At 36.4% G+C, this 22,917-nt stretch overlaps 1 protein-coding gene across 1 annotated transcript in view; it reads right to left on the minus strand.

The window, feature by feature from the left end:
• Nucleotides 1–3,468: 3,468 nt before the first annotated feature.
• Nucleotides 3,469–22,917, minus strand: part of SHOC1 (shortage in chiasmata 1) — a 48,694-nt gene continuing 29,245 nt past the window's right edge. The window contains 15 exon segments of the mRNA XM_042829391.1: nucleotides 3,469–3,674; nucleotides 5,981–6,523; nucleotides 6,739–6,910; nucleotides 8,437–8,586; nucleotides 9,882–10,013; nucleotides 11,002–11,095; nucleotides 12,044–12,165; nucleotides 13,143–13,254; nucleotides 16,095–16,200; nucleotides 16,718–16,896; nucleotides 17,420–17,489; nucleotides 18,684–18,756; nucleotides 21,971–22,130; nucleotides 22,132–22,159; nucleotides 22,586–22,777. Coding sequence (XP_042685325.1) covers nucleotides 3,574–3,674; nucleotides 5,981–6,523; nucleotides 6,739–6,910; nucleotides 8,437–8,586; nucleotides 9,882–10,013; nucleotides 11,002–11,095; nucleotides 12,044–12,165; nucleotides 13,143–13,254; nucleotides 16,095–16,200; nucleotides 16,718–16,896; nucleotides 17,420–17,489; nucleotides 18,684–18,756; nucleotides 21,971–22,130; nucleotides 22,132–22,159; nucleotides 22,586–22,777 — 2,234 coding nt within the window. The 3' untranslated portion in view covers nucleotides 3,469–3,573.

The following is a 22,917-nucleotide window of genomic DNA, read 5'->3' on the forward strand; positions in this document are numbered from 1 at the left end:
TTACTGGCTTTGATTTCATTATTTAATTGTAGAAGAGAGCAAATTCATTCATGCACTTTGAAGGTGATATTTGGATTTTGCAGTGGGAAGGAAGGCTTCACGCTTTTTTTTTTTTTTTTAAGGATAAGGTTACTGTTGGAATTTTAGAGAATATTTTACTGTTAGAAAGATCTAGTGTATAGTTACATAAATATTGATGCTAAACTATTAGGGCCACGTAAAGATTTTGAAGTCTGCAGTGGGGCCTTCAGTGATCTGAATATATGATTTTCATTAATGCTAACTGAAATGGTACAGTGAATGTTCTCCAAACAGTTCATTTTTAACAAAAGATTTTCACACTTGTTGCCCTGCTGGGAGACACTGAAATGACAGTAATGATATTGCCTGTATAAACTGTACTTCTACAGAAGTGAATGTCCTTCCTCAAGTGCCATTCTTTGCTCCTGCTTCCTTTTCGTTGTAGGCTATGAGAGTATGGCTGCCAGCTTCTCCTGGATACTTGATACATGCACATGTTGTGGAAATCCAAAGGAAATACCGTTGTTCTTATTTACAGAGAGGTGCTTAGAAGCTCGGGCTGGGGTCAAAATGTTCATCACAGAGAGGAAGGGAGAGAGATAAGAGTTTACCTCAAATACCTTTGAACAGTTGGCTATCAGCCACTCCCTCCCAAATAAACCCTTAGTGTTTCTTTTTCTCACAGAATAAAACTTACCACTAGCAGCAACATTTGTTATTCTTCCTGATGCCTGGGTTCTGGAGTCACTGCTGAGCTGGCAGTGGGAGCAGCCAAACAGCCATGTGCAGGGGTGGGTGGCTGCTGCAAGCTGGTCAGTCTTGGCTCTTGCCTCTTGATCGCCCTGAGCTGCTCCATCTGGCACCTTTCAGCTGAAGCACCACTTGCTGCATGTGTGGTGTGAACGTACACTGTGGGTGTCTGTGAAATAGAGAAAATATCTTACGTTACAAGCAGCTGCCTCTCAGAGGCCTCAGGGGCCCCAGCCCCATGCTCCGCTGAATGGCACATAATGCTGACCTGAGTCTCCGTGGGATCCCAGCTGTGTCCATACCTAACAACAGCAGCAATGAAAACCCTGTCGGCAGGTGTGAGATGGGCTGGCAGCATGCTGGTTGTGCTGAAGTCCCATGAAAGGAAGATACAGGTTCCGTAGAGAAGTGTGCTTGCTGCACTACTTGGCTTTCTGGGTACACACTGTATGAAGTCCTTCATACCAATGTCCGGGTTCCACAGGATGCCTATGGTAAAACTAATTAAATGACTGCACAAATCTGTACACATATGTGCCTAACATGAGCCACAGGGTCACCTTTTTTCTGTGGTCCCTCACAGTGAGAAGTACAATGAGTTTACCAGCAGGGATTTTGTTTTTTTTTTCACTTCTAGAGCTGTAACCTGCCAGGTCACCTAGCATTTCACAAACGTGATTGAAGAAATGAGTCTACCTGCCACTGATGGAAGTCTGGTGATTAGGAAACCTCTCATTCTCACACAAAAAAATGCATAATAATAAAAATAATAATAATAAAAAATAACTGCATAAAGATCTCCCCAGATGTGAAATTCTCATATATGGCTGCTTTTTTCTCTTTTTGAGGGGAGGGCAAGGGAGGATTTGCATAGCACTGATTTTCCTCTACATTAAACAGAAAGGAATTAGGGGAAGAGTATCACATGTGATAAAGTTGCCATTAGGTGTGTAAACTGTCAAAGATTTAGAGTCACAAATAGAGTGAAAATTAAATGGTCATTGCAAGTTCTTCTCCTACTTTGCCAGTATCAGAATGTATACTGACATTTTCCTACCTATTAGCAACTGGGTACAGATGACACTTGAATTTCCTTCACTAACTGAATGTAGGCAACATATGGTTTGCCTTTGTTTTTGAAGGAATCAATAGATTATTTGAACTAGCCTTTAATGAAAGTGTACTTAAAGTTCTGGTGCCAGCCTCTGTATGAAAGGATATAAATGCATAGCTAGGGAGTGGCTCCTGTAATTTTCTCCACTGAGGTCATCTGTGAATAAATTTTTGCAGAGCTGCACTCTTAAAAGAAGAAATTCCCGAGCCTGGCAAGCTGGGAGACAGTTCTGAAAAACAGAGCCAAATCTGTGTTGTAAAGAGATGGAAAATGGTTAGGTCAAGCAACCACAAAAATGGGCCAGAAATAGCGAGCAAAATGCAACTTTTATTTTAGTAACTATTTTGTATTGGTCAAACATGGAAACACTGGCAAATTTACAATCCTACAAAAGATTTTATTAATATTACACATGAAAACTATTTTCTGAATTCCTGCTAACAGTTTGGATACAAATAACCTGTGTATATTACTGTGAACTATGATTACTCCTGGAACTGACACTGTACTTTTAGGAGTTCTCAGTTAACAATCAGAGATGCCAAAGCTGCTCCTTTAAGAACTGGCTGTATTTATCCAGATAATGAATATGTGCTTAATGAAGACTCAATATCAATAAACTATTTTGCTGCAGGCCTGAACCATACATTTGCTTTTATTCTGTTACTGCATTAAACTTAACAATCAAAAAAAGCGAGTTTGAAAACTGACTCATCAGAATGGAAAGTCACTGAGCAGGCACTGATCTTCTGAAGCTGGCAGAGTATGCATGCCAGCAGCAGCATGGAGTTACTCTCTACCACTGCCTTCACAAATATTTCTAGCTCTGTTGTAAAATCTTTTGCTGGAGAGTGGGGAGTTGGACACATCCTTTCTTCTGCAACTTGCAAATTAGATGATTTTTTTGTTGTTGTCTAATCTCCTGTGCTACCCTGCTGTAGCCTAGAATTTCTGGTGTTGTCTCCTAGATGATTCTCATCTTTCACACAGAAGCAGTGTAGCAGGCTGGAAAATGGGTACATCAACAAACAGCCTCCACTAGATTATGTGGAAAACTAGAGTCACAGCGTTATCTTCTGAATCAAATCTATGAGAATCATAAACTTCAGCTGTCTTTCATGTGCTGTCCACATAACAAGTGTGTTGTTTCTGAAGGTTAATTATGACTAAAGCCACACTCAAGCCATGAAGGAACTCATAACATCACAGGGCTCCCAGAGGGGCTGTCAGAAGGAATGAAGTGGAATTGAACCCAGAGGACAAACAGAAAGATATCTTGCTTTATTTCTAAGACTTTATCATCAGTTCTAAGATAAAGGCAAATCCAGTCTGCTATAAAATGTGGAAGCCTGCATGTTCAGGAAACATAGGTTGTTTGAAAACTCAACATGCTTTAGTGTGTTATTTCTTTTTTCTTTTTTCAAATAAAGAAACAACAAGGTAACTTTATACAACCTATATGAACAAAGATTTAAGTGTTTACATCAGTAATTCTCCTGCTTAGAGGAGCTGGTTTGTTTAGTGAGAACTAAAAAAAGAAATCCTTATTTAGTCAGAAATCCCAAACACTATTTTCCCTTTAAAAATGAACAACAACAACAAAAATGTAATAAATTTCCACTCAAATGGTTTAAGGATTGGGAAGAAGAAGAAAAAAAAAAGATGTGGCATGCAAGTCGCTATTTAATTCAAAAGAATTTAAGACGTGTTTGTCCATCAGCTCTTCCAGGTACTCTTTCATACATCAATCTCCTCTTTTTAATTCTTGGTACTTCTTCAAGTCCCAAATCTGGTAAAGAAGTGGCAATTAAGTATTGGTGTAACAAGCTAAAAATACAAAATCAGCTACATGTTTCTCAGAAGCAGTAACAGGCTTCAGCTTCAACTAGTTTGTATGAAAAACATTAAGTACTGTAGAATTGAGTATGTACAGATATTAACTGCTGTTTATTGATCAGTTTGATGCATTTTACCTCATAATAATAGTATAGGACCTTATATGCAAAATCAGCCTGCACTGTGCTTAACCAGAATATTTCAGTACAAGTTTTCAAACTTATTTCTATTTCATTAACACTACACTCTGTACAGTTCAGTAATTACAAAAGCTAATTCTTCTGAAACAGAAACAGAAGTTGTTCAGTTGTTCCTTAGTTAGTTTAAGAAAGTTTTTTTACATTCTTAAGTATTTTTTACAATAAAATATTTGAGAAGTTATTTTATCAGTACACTTTAATGGAAGAAAATTCTGTTTAGGCCTTGCAAAGTGTACTTTATAGAACTTTAGATAGAGCCTTAGATACTTAGAACAATAGAACTTTCACACTTATTAAACAATTTCATCTGCGTCAGTAAAAATAGTGGTTCAGTGTATTACCATTAATTGTTTGAGGTTTAATTAATATTTTTTTTCTGAAACTTACAGAAATCCTTGAAGGTTTCCAATGTGTCTTTCTAACTTGATTCTGCATACATTTCCTAAATCTGAGATTTCAGAAAGCTTTCACTGTATTTAAGTGTTTTTTGCATTTTTTGCACAACTTACCTGGTTTTTCCCTTGGCTAATGGATGATAAAGTAAAACATGCCTGTTGTTCCATAACATCAGGCAAATTCCCTTACCCTTTCCTGATTTGATTCAGTTGTAAGTATATCTTTGCCATATCAGGAAAAAGTATCAGAAAATTAATCAGTGGGAGATCCCGTTGTTTTCAGAATGCTGTAACAGAAGCAGTCCTGATCAACTGAAACTACTGTGTTAGAATTTTCTGCCATCAGTGTCAGTTACAGGTTACTGAAACACTGTTCATTATCCAGCAATACTGCAGGTCACAATTTGTATTCCAATGGAGATGCAAAAGGTCTGCTCATAAGTTCACTTGAGCATTTTAATTTTCATAGGCTGAAAATTGAAAGCAGTTCACCATATCCAATTACCTTTTCCTCTGTTTAGTGCCAGAATTGCCTTAAGCAGCCCATTAAGCACAATGATTTCAATTAGTTACACATGCTTTACATGAATGAGCCTGATCTAATTAGTGCAAGTATTTAATACTGCACTGACTTTGCTCTGTCACCGTGAGTTTTAACTACAGACAGTGAAAACACAGATTAAATTATCTATACTAGGGGTTAGGAGGTTTATTTAAGAAGATTAGCCTTATATCTTTTAAGAACTTGGCATCTTGCTTTTTAAGAAGTAGCAGATTAAAAAAAAAATGAAACAAAAACCTATAACCTACAACAAAACAATATTTAGTCTAATAGGGACTAACGATATTTTCTTACTTTCAAGGCTCCATGGATACATACCAGGCCTTGCAAAAAACGCCTTCAGCTGTGCTTAGGATGGATAAGAAACTGTGTTTAGCCATGGATAAGAAAACAAAACAAATAAGCAAACAAAAACACTGCAAAAAAAAAAAAAAAAAACAACAACACAAAACCAAGCTTGAATTTTCTATATGAAAACACACTAAGCTTTCTATTAGATGAAATACGCCTTGCAATAATTTCAACATTCATAGTTTAGCCCTGCGAAGAAGACGGAGCAGAGATCTCAGTGCAGCCTTTCAGTGTTTAAAGGTAGCCTACTGTAAGAAAGACTGAGAGAGACATTTTAAGAGGGCAAGTAGTGATCAGACTAGGAGTAATGATTTCAAAGACAGGAGATTTAGATTAGATAGAAGGAAGAAATTTTTTACTCAGAGGGCAGTGAGGCTGCCCAGAGAAGCTGTGGGTGCCCCATTCCTGAAGGCATTCTCGGCCAGCTGGGACAGGGCCTTGGGCAGTCCATCCGGTGGGTGGCTGCTCTTTCCAGGGAAGGGTTTGAGCTGGGTGGGCTTTAAAGTCCCTTCCAACCCGTTCCATCATTTATATTTTAATTTCCTATTGCTCCAAACTGAACATTAATACCTAGGAATCTTTCCTTACACAAGAAAAATAAGTGCAAGTGTTTTGCATAAGAGGAAACAATATTGTTAGATTGGATTAAATAATTACTTAAAGAAAATACGAAGTTGAGTTTTACAAATAATACTTTTTCCAGTGAAGTTACAAATAAAATTTCAGCGAATTCACCTTACTTTGTACATACCTGGTATTTTTTTTCCTTTTGCCCATAAGAATGGTGGACTTTGCTTTCTGTTTCCTGAAAGTTCTCGATCTTGGTTTTGGAAACACAGAATTTGAATTTCATCTGGATCAACAAGGGAATCAGAATGAATTAAGCTAGGTGCAAATGAATTGTATGTGCAAGTGGATGAAAAGTCATTCCGTATCTGAATTTCTGGGCTCTTAAATGCTGTGCCTCTAAATTCTTCCAGAAAAGCTGTAGAGCTGTCAGGAGGTACACAGTCACTGAAAGTTGTAAAGAAATCTTCTTCAGAATTTTTGGAGGAATGATCAGAGATACAGTGTGTCCTGAACGCCTGACCTTTAATGTAAAAAGAATTCATAGCATTTAGACGATCAAAATCTTCACTGCCCTTTGGTACAACAAAGAAATTCTGTTTTCTCTCTGGAGCTACTTCTGAAAAACATGGTCTCTCATGCATATAGCTTGAAAGGTCAGAGTTGATAAAACTTTGATTATGTTTCAATGGAAGAAACGAGGCTTCAGAATTCACATGAGATGGCCCTGGTGGAAGAAAATTTGAATCATTCTCTTTGAAAAACGAAAAATTAGCAAGTCTCTCTACATTTTTCAGTAACAAAAGGAATCCACTGAGCATTAAAATACAGTCTGCCTATCATAACAATTCATCTTTCAATGGTTGGAAAATAAATGTTCTAATACACTCAGACTTCCACCTGGTTTCAGAGACGATACACTTTGGCAGTAATTCAAACTACCTGTGCTGGTTTGTGCCTTAGCTAGCAACTCTAAAGACTGAGAATTTTGCTTACAATCTGGATAGAGTCTTCTAAAGGTATTCCAGTTTTCTGGAGGTGATGAACGTTTCACTGTTGTTTTCAGTGGCGCAGCAGCATTTGTGCTGTACGAAGAGGTAATGTCACTAAAATGCTGAAACCAAATAAAAGGACTTAAGCAGTGTTTATAGTGCAAGTCTACGCTCTCAGACATGAAAATCAAATCACTAGTAAGAATTCTAAAGCTTATATATAAATTTTTGGTTACTGGAAATAAAAACAGAAGACTTGGTAATATAAAGCCACTTATGGTGGACGATGTGCTGCCAGTCTTATATCTATAAACAGACTAAGTAATAAACATCACGTTACTCAAACCATGAGAAACCAGTATCATAGTATATTCTCTATCATGAGATAGGACTGAAAAAAAGTGGCATATGCAATGTATTGGTGCATTTCACACGTCATGGAAGGATAAACTAACAAAATACCTTTCACTCAGTAAACACTACCATACAAACACATGGTTGCTACAGTAACATGTATAAGTTAATAGTGCCTAAATATCTTTTCCCTGGCTCTTTCACCTTAACTGAATGATTCAGGAAAGCAGGATGTCCTCCCCTTTTAGAACAGAATCATAGAAACATAGAATAATAGAATTGCTCAGGTTGGAAAAGACCTTAAAGATCATCGAGTCCAACCACAACCTAACCATACTGCCCTAACTCTAACAACCCTCCACTACGTCATGTCCCTGAGCACCACATCCAAACAGTTTTTAAACACATCCAGGGATGGTGACTCAACCACCTCCCTTGGGAGCCTCTTCCACTGCTTTAACAACCCTTTCTGTAAAGAAGTGTTTCCTGATATCCAACCTAAACTTACCCTGGCAAACCCTGAGGCCATTTCCCCTCATCCTGTCACCTGTCGCCAGTGAGAAGAGACCAACCCCGCTCTCACTGCAATCACCTTTCAGGTATTTGAAGAGAGCAATAAGGTCTCCCCTCAGCCTCCTCTTCCCCAGACTGAACAGACCCAGTTCCTTCAGCTGCTCCTTGTAGGGCATATTCTCCAAGCCAAGCTGACTATAATGAGTCAGTAATTTTCTTGGACTTGGCCCAACTGAAAACAGTAGCAACATCAATTGCAGCTGCAGACAGAATTTCAAACACTTTAGTTGACAGAATTATTCCTCTTAAACTCAAGGGCTCTTTCAAATGATTCGTGCAGTGAGTTTACAAGTGGTGTACTACAGTGCAAGCAAATGGATGGCTGGAGGAAAGGGGAAGAAGAAAGGAAAACAATTGGAAAACAATTCTTGTTTTACAGAGGTGTATGAACACATATGCTCATAGGACACTTGATATGATAGAGCTTAGACTTTTTTTTATTTAATTTTTCAGAGTACTTTACCAGTTAAGAAATTTTTCCAGTACTAATAACCTTAACAAAAACGTAGTGATGGCTCAACAAAATCTGCTGAGGACTAGCGAGGACAGTAATTTAAATATGAACAATACACTGAAGCTCTGAAAGTAATAAAACATTAATTCATTTTTAGATGACACTAGAAAATAGCCATGTAGCATCAGACTAAAAAAAAAACAAACAGAGGAAGAATGAGAACTGTGCAAGCAGTCCGAGATAAAACATAAATTACTTTTGACTGACCTTTAGAACTTTTTTTGGAACCTCTGGTAGTAATTCCTGAAGTTGATCATAGCTTGCCAGAAAGAGCCTGTTCAAAGAAGATTCCTTCTTTAGCATCAGCTGAGCAACCAGAGGGTTGATACAAGGAAAAGCAAGCAAGCATTTCTCCATCTGGAAATGGAAATAATTTTGTCAGACATTTATTTTTCTTTCTTCAGTGACATTCCTATCAATAGGTCACATCACATAATTAGAGCTTTGAATCTGTGCAGTTTTGGATAGGTGTTTTACGCGTCACGTGAATTTTATTTTGTTTTTACTATTTTTTTAATAGTGTAAAATTCTTGTTAAAGAGTAAATTTTTGAAAACTAATTTGATAAAAAGGAAGTACATTAAAAAGATATTTCTGTATTATTTTTATATAAACCAGTGAGTCATTCAAACTTGATTTCTAAACACACTACCAAATTTACTTTATTTTTATTCTGTGGTTTGATAAGAATTATTTACATCAAGATGAACCAGCAAAACTATTATTTTACAGAAGTAACATTTGTAAACAGCAATGAGACAAGTGCTAGAAGCAGGAATTACTAGGTGGAACTGAATGTCACACAACGGGCAGTAACTTCAAAACTGTGGTATCTAAAGAATGTCAGCTTCTAGTTCTTGACTTTCATAAAGCTCTGCATTCAACACATCAGGACCTAATGCCTTTAACAGAGATAAAATACAACCAATTACTTTTCTCAGTCTTTTCTTTTTTTTAAAAAACAGTATCCTTAATCTCTAATTTGGAAGAGTTATAATCCAGTATTTCACATTTAAAAGACCATGCCAAGGACTTAGAATGCTTTTGAATTTTGCAAATTCTAAAAAGTATCCTGACTTTTTAATAGTTCAGGCTTTTCATGTGAGGTGACTAAATCTCCATTAGGATCAATTTGGAAATCTCAATACACTAGACAACATCAATATTTGAACATAATTGGTGGATGTGGACCAGTAATATTTATTTCCAAATACTGCATGAGGAATTAAGCAAATATTATCAGCTTGTGGTAAAACAACACTGTAAGCAACTTCACTGACTTCAGTAATAGATGATTATCAGTGAATCTGGCTTACTGCCCAAGTAAGCCACCATATCTTTATCTTTAACAGTGTGGATAGTTCTTCAAAAGTAGTGCTGAAAGGATGTCAGTCACACATAACAGCCTAGAGGTGTGAAGGATAAATTTCTCTGAAGTTTCACTGTGAAAGCACAGGGAAAAGTCTGCTAACAAAGATGACTGATGTCAGAAGCTTTACATAGGCGTGTGTGTTTATGTATCTATAACATATATACATACATACAGATATGAAATGTATAAATTAATTAAATAACAACATATTAAAAAATCACATAGAACTTATTCTGAGAAACAAGAAGAAAACAGTGTAAGGTAGCATAAATTTAAATAACCTCAGATGGCAAGACAGAAAGCCAAGATTTGTCCAGCCATTCATGGGGACTGAAACTAGATGTCATCAAAATGTTGTCAGCTATTTGACGAATTAACAGTGCTGCCTCTTCAATCCCTGGTGTAAGAACTACCTATAATAACAATAATTTTGGTTAAAGCTTATGCTAAGGAGTAAAACTCCAAATGTCTTCATTATCATTAGTAGTTAGCAGATGGAAAAAACTGAGCACAGTAGCTAGCAAGGTAGACTAACTAATCCAGACCTATGCTCATTGTGAACTTCAACAACTGACCACAAATCTAGCTCCAAATTACACTCCTTATTTATACAATAAATTTATACAAATCCAATGTAGGCAAAATTTAGTTTCTTCTATAATCTCTTATATGTTTTAGATTTATTGCTATGAATTCAAAACAGGCAATTCTGAAATGCCCAGAATAGTTTAAGATAGAGATGTGCAACCCTTTGAAAAGGTAGGCAATTTCCAAACAAGCTGTCAACTAAAGTGCTGTATAAACGGGTTGAAAAAATCTTGAACTTAACCAAAAATTTTGAAACAAGCATTAATATGTAAAAAAGTTTTAAAAACTGCCTAAAAAGGCTACTTCGTGCAAAAGGAGGACCAACACAATTTTTGCCCCATTTTTAAAATGTGAATTAAAATGATACTGCATTTTTTATTTATAAAGAATAAAAGCATATTTGTAGTCACATAATAAAAATGTGACAAGCTATCTGACATTACAGAGAAAAGATACACTTTCTTTTCCTCTACATTAAGAACAATATTAACTCAAAACTTCAAATTAAGGCATTGATAGGATAACAAGAGATTAATACCTGCTTTAGTATTCATAAAATTAAAGGTACAACATCATTCCAGATGTAACAGACTGTCTAGCCTCTGCACAAATCTGATTCAGCTTGTACTACAGTCCATCAGAGGTTTTACTGACTTCAGAAGTCCTGAACTGAAGTCCTTTATCATCTTATTTTCTGACTTTTGAATTGTTTTCTGTTTCTGTTGTTGGATGTGCACATTAATAGAATACTTTGGGAATATCACATAGAGAAGATTAAAATGGAAGAGCTGTTACAAAAAAAAAAAAAATTACCTTCACTTCAAAGTCTTCTGACTTCTGTGTAAATTCTATCAAATTGGCATAAATTAAGACAAGGCTGAGAAGAGTATCTCCGCTGAGACTGTACCTGTAAGAACAGTTTAATCAGACCATTAATATTTTATATGCACATAACAAATGTGACTTGCCTGTTCTCTGTGTTAATAAATTTCTGTTCCATTTCCTGGAATTTGGAACATGAGTATATTTCCTTGAACATTATCACCTGTGAAAAGATAACTAGGGTGTGTGAAATGACTGACTACTGAAGGACACATTGTAAAGAAGAAAATGGAACCAGCTCGCAGCAAAAAAGCCTGGCCTGAAGCAAAAAGGCTGAATCAGAGTCAGTCACTGGAGAAAAATTATACACAAAGGAAAAGTGAAGCATGAAAGATTAACCACTTCCTTACAGAAAAAACCTTGCAATAGGTAATGAAGGACTGCTTGAGAGGTATATCAATAAAAGTAGTACTTCCACAGCAAAAAACCCTACTGGTATACTGGAAGAATATCTCCCTCTTGGAAATGATGTACAGTAACGCTAACATAGAAATAATTCATAACCATGTAATTATAGTGATTAATTTACTTCAAACACTTCAAAAGCATAGTCGCTGTTGATAATACCTTTAATACCATGAATGTTCTGGACTTGCTGATTTGAAATATTTAATAAAAACTTGCCCTATATTAGAGTTACCTGCCTCAAAGACTCCTATTTTATTTCAGTGATTTCTTTAATTTTTTGTCTTGTGGAAGACTAGAAACAATATAAACATGGAAATGAACCTTGCCAGGTTTTGGGGGGCCTCCACTGAGTTTTTCAGTGGAGCTTATGACAATAATGTAACAAGGTGAAAAGATTAGAGCATGTAAGAAATACAAGCCTAGAATATTCACATCCTTTGAAGAGAAAAGTGTCCCTACAGAGAAATTCAAATAACAGAGTTTTAGCTTGTTCTGGTGTGCAGCTTCCTGTAGCAATATCTTTGTTTTAAAAATAATGATACAGCAAAAGATTTTATTTACTTACTCCAAACTCAGTCTTTCTCTGGAGTAGAAAACAACCCAACAGCATGTATATTGGAGTGATAATGCTATCAGCTTCGATATTACATTGTCGCAGGACTTCTCATGGTTTAACTCATCCATATTCTACCATGAAATTAATATAAAAATTAAAAACTAGATAAACATATTACCATGGCTGTCACAACCCTTTCATATGCATTGCTGTATTATACATGAGTTATATCAAACATGATCATGAGTTAGATCAAACATGTTTATAGGTAAATAATATAAATAACAAAGACGTATCTGAGAATCATAAAGATTCTAATTCATTTCTTCATACCTTTTTATTCATCCTGTGAAACAGAAACGTTACTTTTTAAGATGTTCTAAGATTTTGGGAAGTTTTAACAATGCAAAATACGGTTGCAAACCCCCACAGTAGTTAACATAGCATATATAAATTACATTATACATACAATGAATTTATAAAGCACAGCACTGCTAATTGCATAAGCACTTGCAGTAAATAGCATGTAGGAATATCCATCTGCATTGAGCCTGCAGTCCTATTTGATTATTTTATTCCTTATCAGTAACTGCTCTTCTACACATTGAGACATTTGTCTTGCTATGTAACAGAGTTTACATACCATTCCATCATTTAAAGTATTCCTCATTTTTATAAAAAACAGAATGAATTATTTTCTAAATTAATTCTAAACTAATGAATTTATTTTCTAAACTATTAACTATCTGAAATGGGAAGAATTAACATGCAGAGTGGTACGAGAATATAGTCACACTTAACTGGTTATTACAACATTCATGTATACAATCCTATCCTCAGCTACATATTTTAACTATATTTATACAGTCAATTTGAAGTGAAATGTAATACTTCTGTGAAAAATGTCAGCAGTGAGATGAGAATGTTTTTAGCTAGTCAAGCTGGCATAGGCTTAATTTTGGAGTTACAGAATTTGGAAATAATTTGTGTCATGAGAAAATGAGTGATTTTGATATTATTAAGAACAAAAGATACATTAGAAGTGTGCAGACATGGTCAAGAAGTGATACATCCCACTGTAGAATCTGAATATAATTTCGTTTTGTACCTGCAAGAAGATAGCAGTACGTTCATCTACTGTCAACACAACATATCGGTCTGTATCTCCAAGTAGCCTCAAGGAGTAACTGCAGCTTCTTTCAACAAAAGTAATGCTGTAGCTGAATATTATTAATTTTATCAGTTAATATTGTAATTCTGTTATTGAAGCTCAGTTAAATGAAACATTGAGCTTTCTTAAAGGAAATGAATAGCATTCATCTCTTTATACAATTTATATGGTAACGTGTTGTTTTAATATTGGGATCTTTCTCAAATGATCAGGTTAACTTCAAGGCACATCCACAGAACAAACATAATTGTAGAAGTAAGGTATTGAAATACTACTAGGCTAAAACCTGCTGGACTCCTGAGGCAAGGGGCACAAGTTGGAATACATGATCTCTGAGGTCTTTTCCAACATAGGTGATTCTAATGCAATTAGCCTCGTGGCATTGACCTTGACATTTGACAGTTGGTGGCACTGCATGTGGCAGGGGGGCTTGGAGATTCATGATCCTTGAGGTTCCTTCCAACCCAGTGTGGCCATTCTGTGATTCTGTGTGATTCTGTGACGTACACTCTGAGATTATAAACAACGATATATTAAAGAGCTAAGACAAATAAGTAAAGCAAATATTTACACTGATGTCTATGGGACAAGAAAATCTCAACTTCTTTCAGAGTAATTGCATGTATATTGCATTTATTTCCTTCCTTTCACAACTGTGCAGCACAGGGAAAGCAAACTGGGTGAAAAATTACTCACCGCTCTTTGCATAATGCTAAATTTTTTCTGACTGAATTAAAACTGACAGTAGCACAATGTTGTTTTACAAGCAATGCTAGCAAAAACTCCCTGAATGAGCACTGCATGTTTAGAAATTTAGAGGAGTCTTGGCTGTCTGAGGTGGGAAGTAGAGGAGAAATGATAGTCGCATTAATTGGTCTAAATCCCAGAAAACACAAGGGACCACAATCTGCTAGGAAAATGTGTGGACAAGCACATTATCCATGAGCTAAAAGGGGAACTGTAAGCATCTCTGAAACTACTTATTTATGTAGGTGAATGTGAAGAGGATTTGCTGGGAAACTACTGAAAATCATCTCCGAACATTTAGCTAGTGGCTAAGCTGAATAGTGAACTTGAACAGGTCCATCTTCAAAAGTGTATTTCAAACTGAATGTTCAAATTTTGAAGTCAAAGCATTATTTTCATTATTTTTTCCTGTTCAACTGCAATTAGACAGATATCAAAAACTGGAAAGTCTCTTCAACAGCATGGTGAAATTAATGACATGCATCCCTGACACTAGGTTTAATAGATGACTGCTATTTCTCTTCTTCCTTTCTTCCTTTCTTTCTTTCTAGTTTTCTGGGTAGAAGACTGTTATAGTGTGTATTTATTACTAAGAAAATTAAATGCAAGAAAATTATGCCAAAGAAAACAATACACATGAACAATGTTTTACAAATACACAAATGTTTGTACAAGCTGAAGAGGTATTCAAAATCAAGAAAATATTAAATCTCAAGTAAACAATGAAAGTATTTACTTGTTTATTTTTAACTTAGCTTCTTCCAAAAGCTGTGATACATCAGAAAACGAAACTTCTACTTTATCTGCAGTATTTAGGTACTTAAAAATCAAAAAATACAAAGCAATTACTTCGAAGAATTAATACAAACCCTTTTCAAAGCATAAAAAAGTGGAAAAGCAAAAAACGTTTTTTGTTGATGACACTGTAATTTTCAGGGAAAAGAGACAATGAAAACAGTTGTCTTCATAAAAAGTCCCAGCTTATATTAAAAATTAAAATATCAACATATCCTTTGGTTGACATATGCATGAATCTATAGAATAAATGCACTGACTTCAGTGGAAAAGCTATCTTATTGTCTCTTGCAGTGCTAATAATCTCAATTTGGTAATTACCTGACATCAGGAAGATTATACACCTCTATCAGTGATCTAGACAGTGGGATTGAGAGCACGTTTGCTGATGACACTGAGCTGAGTAGTGCAGTTGACACAATAGAAGAGAGGACTACAATCCAAAGGGACTTGGAGAAGCTTGAGGAGTGGGCCAGTGTGAAGATAGGCCCACAAGATGTGAACATCTCAAACATGATTCAAAAAGGCCAAGTGCAAAGAGTGGCATTTGAACTGGGGCAATGGCACATACGAGTTCAGACTGGGAAAACTCATTGAGAACAGCCCTGCTGAGGTATCTGGTAGCCAAAGAGCTGTTTGTGAGCCAGCAGTGTGTGCTTGCAGACCAGAGGGCCAACTAGATCCTGAGCTGCATTAAAAGAGGGCTGGCCAGCAGGGCAAGGGAAGTGATTGTCCCCTTCTGCTTTACCCTCACAAGGCTCTTCCTGGAGTACTGCATACCACCTGAGGTGCCCAACAGAAAAAAGACATGGAGTTATTGGAGTGGGTCCAGAGGATACCACGAGGATCATCAGAGGGCTGAAGCACTGCTCCTATGAAGACAAGCTGAGGGAGCTGGGCTTGTTCAGACAGAAGATAACACCCTGAGGAAGACCTCACTGCAGCCCTCAAGTACTAAAAAGGAGTTTATAAACAGCAAGGAGAGCTACTTTTTGTTGGTCTGATAGTGATAAGACAAGGGGAAATGGTTTCAAAGTAAAAGAGGACAGGTTTAGATTAGATGCTAGGAAGAAATTCTTCTCTCAGAATGGTAGGGCACAGACAGGCTGCCCAGAGAAGCTGTGGATGTCCCATCTGTGGACGCATCCAAGGACAGATTGAATGGGCCCTGGGCAGCCTGATCCAGAGCCTGATTTAGTGGATGGCAACCCTGCCCATACCAGAGGGACTGATCTGTAAGGTCCCTTCCAACCCAAAAAAGGGACCTATATCCTAGAAAACTGGTTCTATACCCTGGAAAGCTGAAAGTAATTAGTCAGTAAGATTTAACAGGTCATTTTCACTCACTGAGATTCCAAAAGCTGAAGAAAATCTGGCATATTAAGAAGACCTTCAGTGGTGAGAAACACATAAGGAATCTGTATCTCCAGAAGAGAAGAACCACAGTGATTTCCTGAAACATTTTGCATACGTAAGATAATAGTTTAGTGAGCAAAAATCTCAATTTATATTTCAATATTTAAATTGATGTATGTTGAAAACATGCAGCTTTTATTCATCCCCATTATAATGCTTCTGTTATATGCTATTTTTTTTTCCACCAAAATTAAACTCTTCTGAATCCCTTTCAAACCAAGCTCGAGCTTAGATTTATTCTTTTATGTGCACAGCAATATTCTGTCAGCATGAGGAAGGGTAGATACAACTTCTATTAACTGTCAACAACCTGTAAACTTGGCAGAAGTGTTTTATAAGAGATTACCAACACTTACTACCACATTTTGTCCAAACATAATATCATGTACCCAAGAAAAACATCTTCCTATCTTTCTGGTTAACATAACCAGCAGTATTTGCCTAGTTTTATCCTGCATAATTTATGATTCATCCTCATCCCACACACAAATGTAACATTTCATAGAATAGAAAATACTTTTCTCTTATGTGTCAGTCCAATTCTTGGCACTTACCCATTTGTACTGTTTCAGGGAGGATGGTTTTAAAAGTCATGTATGCAATATTTAGATTTTCACACAGTTTTTTCCAGCAAGAGTTTTCAGAATAATCATATTCTATCACTAATGAGAAGAGTCTCCAGGGGAAGTCAGCTCCAATGTTCTGATTTTGTATAATAACACAGGCATATCTACTGAGGATATAAAATGAAAATTAAAAATATGTTCAGGTACAACTACACTCAGAACAAAATAAACAAACACACTTCTAAAAGAAGTGTGAAGAATTACAGTTGTTTGAGGTCTGTTCAGAAAAAGAACTTACCTTTCCTGAATTTAAAACCTGTAATTGCTTTAAAAAGTCATTTTAAAATTTGAAGTTGTACTCCCCCATACTCCAATTATCTACTTAATTCCTATCTCCCTGCATACTCATACTTTGCCATTATTTCAGCCTTACACCTTTTATTTTACACACTGGAGAGTTTTTCTAAAATGCTCATGTGCAATTGCAAGGGCAGCTCCTCTGAGCCCTGTAACTAAGCACTTTGCTGGAATTTGGACAAAATTCTCTGTTCTCAGAATGAAGCTGTAAATCCATATTCTGAAAATGTATTCAGAACAAGATACTACAATGAAAATGAACAAAGTTTTACTGAAGAAAACCATGAGAAAGGACTTCTGGCTCTGTTTTTTGGAATCTAGATTTTAACTTACTTGGTGACGATATCTCTATATCCCAGAATGTTTCCTTTTTTCTCAGAATTCAAATCAATGGCTTTTAAACCTGCATAAAAATTATTGTGATCTTAATCAAATAAATTGTCTTCTGCTAGTACAAAGCTAGTACAGAATGAAGCATTTCTTGCCATTAAGTTTTAAACCCCTGTATGCTTTTTGTGTGCTCTAGGTTTTGTAAACATGACTGGAAGATGCAGTTAAGAAAACTGTTATTTGTGTAACACAAAGGCCTCTTTTGTAAACTTTAAGTTAGTTGGATTGGTTTGTGTTTGAAATCAAGTCTTAAGAAGTGGAAACAAATCAAACACTTAAAAGTAAACATTATTATAATTAGTAAAAACATTGTGAATGTCTCCCTCCTTTAAAATATTCTGAAAGATAAGCTGTCATTTTTTTAAGGAGCAAAGGAAATTCAACTTTATTCTAAGAAGCAGAAGAATGGCACAATACTTGACAATGCTAACATTTAAGCAGAACTCAAATACGTTTTAAGAAACAATATGAAAAGAATCAATAGCTTGCCCCATACATAAGTACAGGCTCAAATATCAATCTTCCGAAACATTTTTTTCTATCAAATGAATCTCCTATGAAGAAAAAGCTTGTATAATGATTACACAAAAGTAAAATGATGACAGTGTGGCTTTATCAGTGGGACTGGGAGACAGGAAATCCATGTTTTTTTCTTGATTGTAATAGTATGTTATTGACGATGCTCATGTATTTAGCCAATTAACATACAAGGTCAGTAACAAGTAACAAGTGGTGAACAGAAATCATGACCTACACCAAAATACTCATTTAGAGCCTTATGTTAGAAAGTTTACTTAAGGCTTCTAAATTATCCTTAATTGTGGCATAGAAGGAAGAATACCCCTGACACACAGCCAACTATAGACAGATAATCTGAGCAACTGATACAATTATATTAGGCAATGTGGGACACATATACTTTGTGTTCTGTTAATTACAATTTTGACCTGACACATGAACTCTCATTCTTTTGTAACGAGACGTTATGTCAGAAGTCTCAAAGAGGTGAAAATAAACATCAGAAATGAGGGGGAAATGAAGGTTTATAATAGAATTTGGAAACAGAAAAAAAGTGCGAAAAGTACATTAAAACGTCCTAATGAAGAGAAGGACGAGAAACTTCTGAAAAAGCACTTAAATAGGAAAATAACTAAGCACAGAATGCGCAAACTTTTTCTTTCAAAAATAGATTAAAATAATTATTTACCTTCTAGTCTAGATACAGTGTGAATGAGAACTGCCTTTTCTCTCTCAGAGTCCATTCTTAGTATGATTAGTATCTGGAAGAAGACAAGTTAAAGAAGTAAAAACAAATCTTTTAGTCTAATTCTAAACATCAGATAGAAGGTGATGATGTACTGGAGGGAGGCATTACATTCTGCCATACCAATTAGAAAGATTTTCCAGACTGAAAATGGAGTACTTTGAAGTATTACTTCTAAAGCCAGATTACATTTGATAGCCGCTAAGCTTTGCTGAAGATGGAAGCACTGAAAAGATTAGAATCCAGCCAATAACCATACTCTGGTCACTACTGGAAAATATGTTTACCTTATCCAAAATTTTGAAACTGAATTTGTATTAAATAATCAAAACATTTAAATAAGAATGTGTAACCAGCAATATTTGCCTAGTTTTATCCTGCATAATTTATGATTCATTCCCAAGACTTACATCAGACCTTCAGCTTCAAACAGGATGATATCTGAACTGGTATGAAGTTTTGTATGCACTTTTCTTGGGATAAACAAGATAAGACTTTAAAGAAGGCTCATCACTAATCTAACTCTAAGACTTAAGGTGCACAAGATAATTATATACGTAAATGTCAAAAATTCAGTTAGACCTTTTTAGAAAAAAACTTCTGGACATCTATCCACCTGACAACCTTAAAAAAGACAAATTTCCACATGCTGCTGAAGAGAACAGCCACCTGACAACCCAGTGGTTCCTTTCAAGACAGATTTGGACATCTGTAACTTAAAATGCAGATCTGCTTTTTAACTACATCATTGAATAACATCCTCAGGACATCCTGTTGTGAGCTAGATCATATATTTTTAGTGATATCCTTACATAATCATGAGTAGAAATGAAATAAAGTGAAACAGAAAGATCAGAAATTCTTTTCAGATTTGTTTCTTTTGTTTTGTCAGTGAAGCATGAATGATAATTGCGAATAAAATCATGTGTACTCTGAAATTCCGCACAAATTTAAGTCAAAGTGGCAAGTCAAAACTCAGTTATACTTCAAAGCTTTAAAAATTGCATCTAGTGGAGTTCACAAGGAAGGCAAAATTGTCAATGAGCTGACATTAATATGACAAAGTTGTCATATGTCTCCTAGTACAGCATGATCTTAGTGACAGAAAGCAAAATGCATTATGATTAAGAACAAGAAAATGATGATGAAATCAACATACAGGTGCTAATGAAAGATAAGCAACAAAACAATTATTAATATTTTGTTTTAGGTGCTTCATATCCAATTTAAATTCCAATAAAACAGCTTGTTGGACTTAGCACACCTATGGTGGGGGCAATCCCAAGAACAAGTCAAGTGCAGGTTGGGCAATAAGTGCCCTGAGAGCAGCTGGAAGGAGCTATTTATTAGGGATTGGGAACAGGACAAGGGGGAATGGTTTTAAAAGAGGTGAATTTTGGTAAGATATTTGAAATAAATTCTTCATTGTGAGGACAGTGAAGTGGAGGCCCTGTTACAGATTGGCCAGAGAAGCTGTGGCTGCCCCATCCCTGGAGACATTAAGGCTAGGATGGGTGGGGCTCTGGGCAATCTGATCTGCTGGGTGGCATTCTTGTCCACAGCACTGGGCTTGGAACTAAATGGGCTTTAATATTAATTCCAACCCGTTCCACGATTCCGTGATTCTATACTTATCTTTTCATGAAAGTTAAATCATCACATGGTCTCTTAACAGAGTCAAAAGAAGAAGTGAAGCATGAGAAAGAACTAAAATAAATGAAAATAAGCTTAATGATTTGGGGATTTTTTCAGCTGTGTCTTCAGTAGCATAAATTCTACTGCAAAATGTCAGGATATTTAAGTATATGTATAGTATATATATATATATATATATATACACATATTTTCATTTCTGTTTTATTATGTGAGAAGTGTTCTGTAAGTAAATAATAAATAATACACAAATGAAAACGGTATTATTCCCTGCATGGAGTCACTCAGAATATTCACATTTCCAGAAAAAAAAACACCAAAAACTTAAAACTAATTTATTCCACAGTTCTATTATTATCAGTGCCATAGCCATGCCTCACAGGCATTTACTCATATAAACGTAACATGGGGAGTTTGGGCAGATACATTCGTCAAGCAGAGACAATGGATAACTACAGCCATACAGTCCACAGTGTTTGTGCCCTGAGCACCACTGCACAAATACACAGCTCTTACTTGTGCTATGAGTTTCTGCACCAGAAGAAAAGAAGATTGAAGCTGCCAAATAAAAGGTTATGATGAAATTTACAGTAATTGATATGATACAATATACTTATCAGAGGAACAACTACCATCTGCAAAAAAACAAAGCTCTTACAATTTTAAAACACGTTTTACTCTTGCAGAAGGGGAGATCCAAAGAAACACAAATCTCCATTACTCCTGATAGATGTCTTAAACTTTATGTTATCCTTAATTTTATGTTATGCCTCTCTCCATTATACTTGAAAAGTCATGGCTGTCAGGCAAAGTCCCTGGTGACTGGAAAAAGGGAAACATCCCAGCCATTTTTAAGAAATGGAAAAAGCAACATCTGAGACAGATAGCACAGCTTCACGAAGGATAGATCGTGCCCAACAAATCTGGTGGCCTTCTATGATGCAGTGGAGGATTTGTCTACCATCAGCAGACAAACTGAAAGCAATTGCTGCCATTTACCTGGATTTCTGCAAACCCTTTGATATGGTCCCCCACCCTTATCTCTAAATTGAACATATTGATATGGCCTTGAATTCTGGATTATTCAGTGGATAAAGAATTGATTGGATGGTTGCAGCCAGAGGGATATGGTAACTGGCTCTATGTCCAGCTGGAATCTGTCCAAAACTGAAGTCCCCCAGTGATGCATCTCGGGACTGCTGCTCACCATTTTTATCAATGACAAGACAGCAGGATTGAGTGTATCTTCAGCAAGTTCGATGACGACACCAAGCTGAGTGGAGCAGTCGACAGACTAGAAGGAAGACATGCCATTCAAAGTGATCTGGAGAAGCTTGAAAAGCGGACCAACGTGAACCTAAAGAGATTCAACAAGGACAAGTGCAAGGTGTTGTGCTTGTGTCAGGGCAACTCCTGTGGAGCCCTGCAGAGAAGGACTTCTGGTGGATGAAAAGCTATATATGAACCAGCAGTGCATGCTACAAGCCCAGAAGGCCAAATTTAATTTGGTTGCACCAAAAGGGCCAGTAGGGTGAAGGAGGTGATTGACCCCTTCTGTTTTGCTCTCATTCCCCCACCCTGAATACCAAGTCCAAGTCTGAGGCCCCCAGCACAAGGACTTGGAGATGTTGGGGTGAATCCAGATGAGGGCTACAAAGGTGGTCAGGGGGCTGGAGCACCTCTCCTGCAAAGAAAGATTTAAGAAGCTGGACTTGTTCATCTCGGAGAAGAGAAGACTGGAGAGTCCTCATTACAACCTTTCAGCACTTGAGGATAGTATGAAAGTAAGAGAGAAGCTGACTTCTTACAGGGGTGGAAAGTGATGAACAAAGGGAGATGGCGTCAACCTAAATGAAAGAACATTTAGACTGAATATTAGGAAGTAATTCCTTAATCCAAGGGGGTTGAGGCACTGCAACATGTTCCCCAGAAAGCTATAGATTCCCCATACCTAGAGGGATTCAAGGCCAGATTGGTTGGGGCCCTGGGCAGCCTGACCTTGTGGATGGCAACTCTGTCTATGTCAAGGATTTGGAACTGGATGATCTTTATGGTGCATTCCAATCTAAGCCATTCTGTGATTCTGCGATTTTCCTTATTTAACAGATACCATTTCTCATTTGAAGATGGTTTTACAATTATTACTATATTTTAGATGCGTTTCACTTGCTTAGAGAGATAGTTTATATCGCTAACCTTAACACTCTGTTCCTCTGCATAAGTTTGCATCCAATCTAACAGTCGACACTGAAGCTCTGCTAATCTCGGACTGGATTCATGCTTTTTCTGGCTGCTGTACTGTACAATCTTCAGCTGCCTCCAGGTATTATTCAAACAGGATTCTAAGATGTTTTTATAGATATCCTTTGCTTTAGACAAATATCCTGTTAACAAAACAACAAAAAAAGTAACTGCAGAGACAAAAGACATTTGTTAATATTTGGATTCCTAATCTACATGTACACTATATATGAGGGTATCTTGCACAAAAAAGCTGAACACATAATGGGTGAACAATAAGGAA

Source organism: Centrocercus urophasianus, unplaced genomic scaffold (genome assembly GCF_019232065.1).
Source record: "Centrocercus urophasianus isolate 14NV4802_14NV808 unplaced genomic scaffold, USGS_Curo_1.0 seq_31, whole genome shotgun sequence".
NCBI lineage: Eukaryota > Metazoa > Chordata > Aves > Galliformes > Phasianidae > Centrocercus > Centrocercus urophasianus.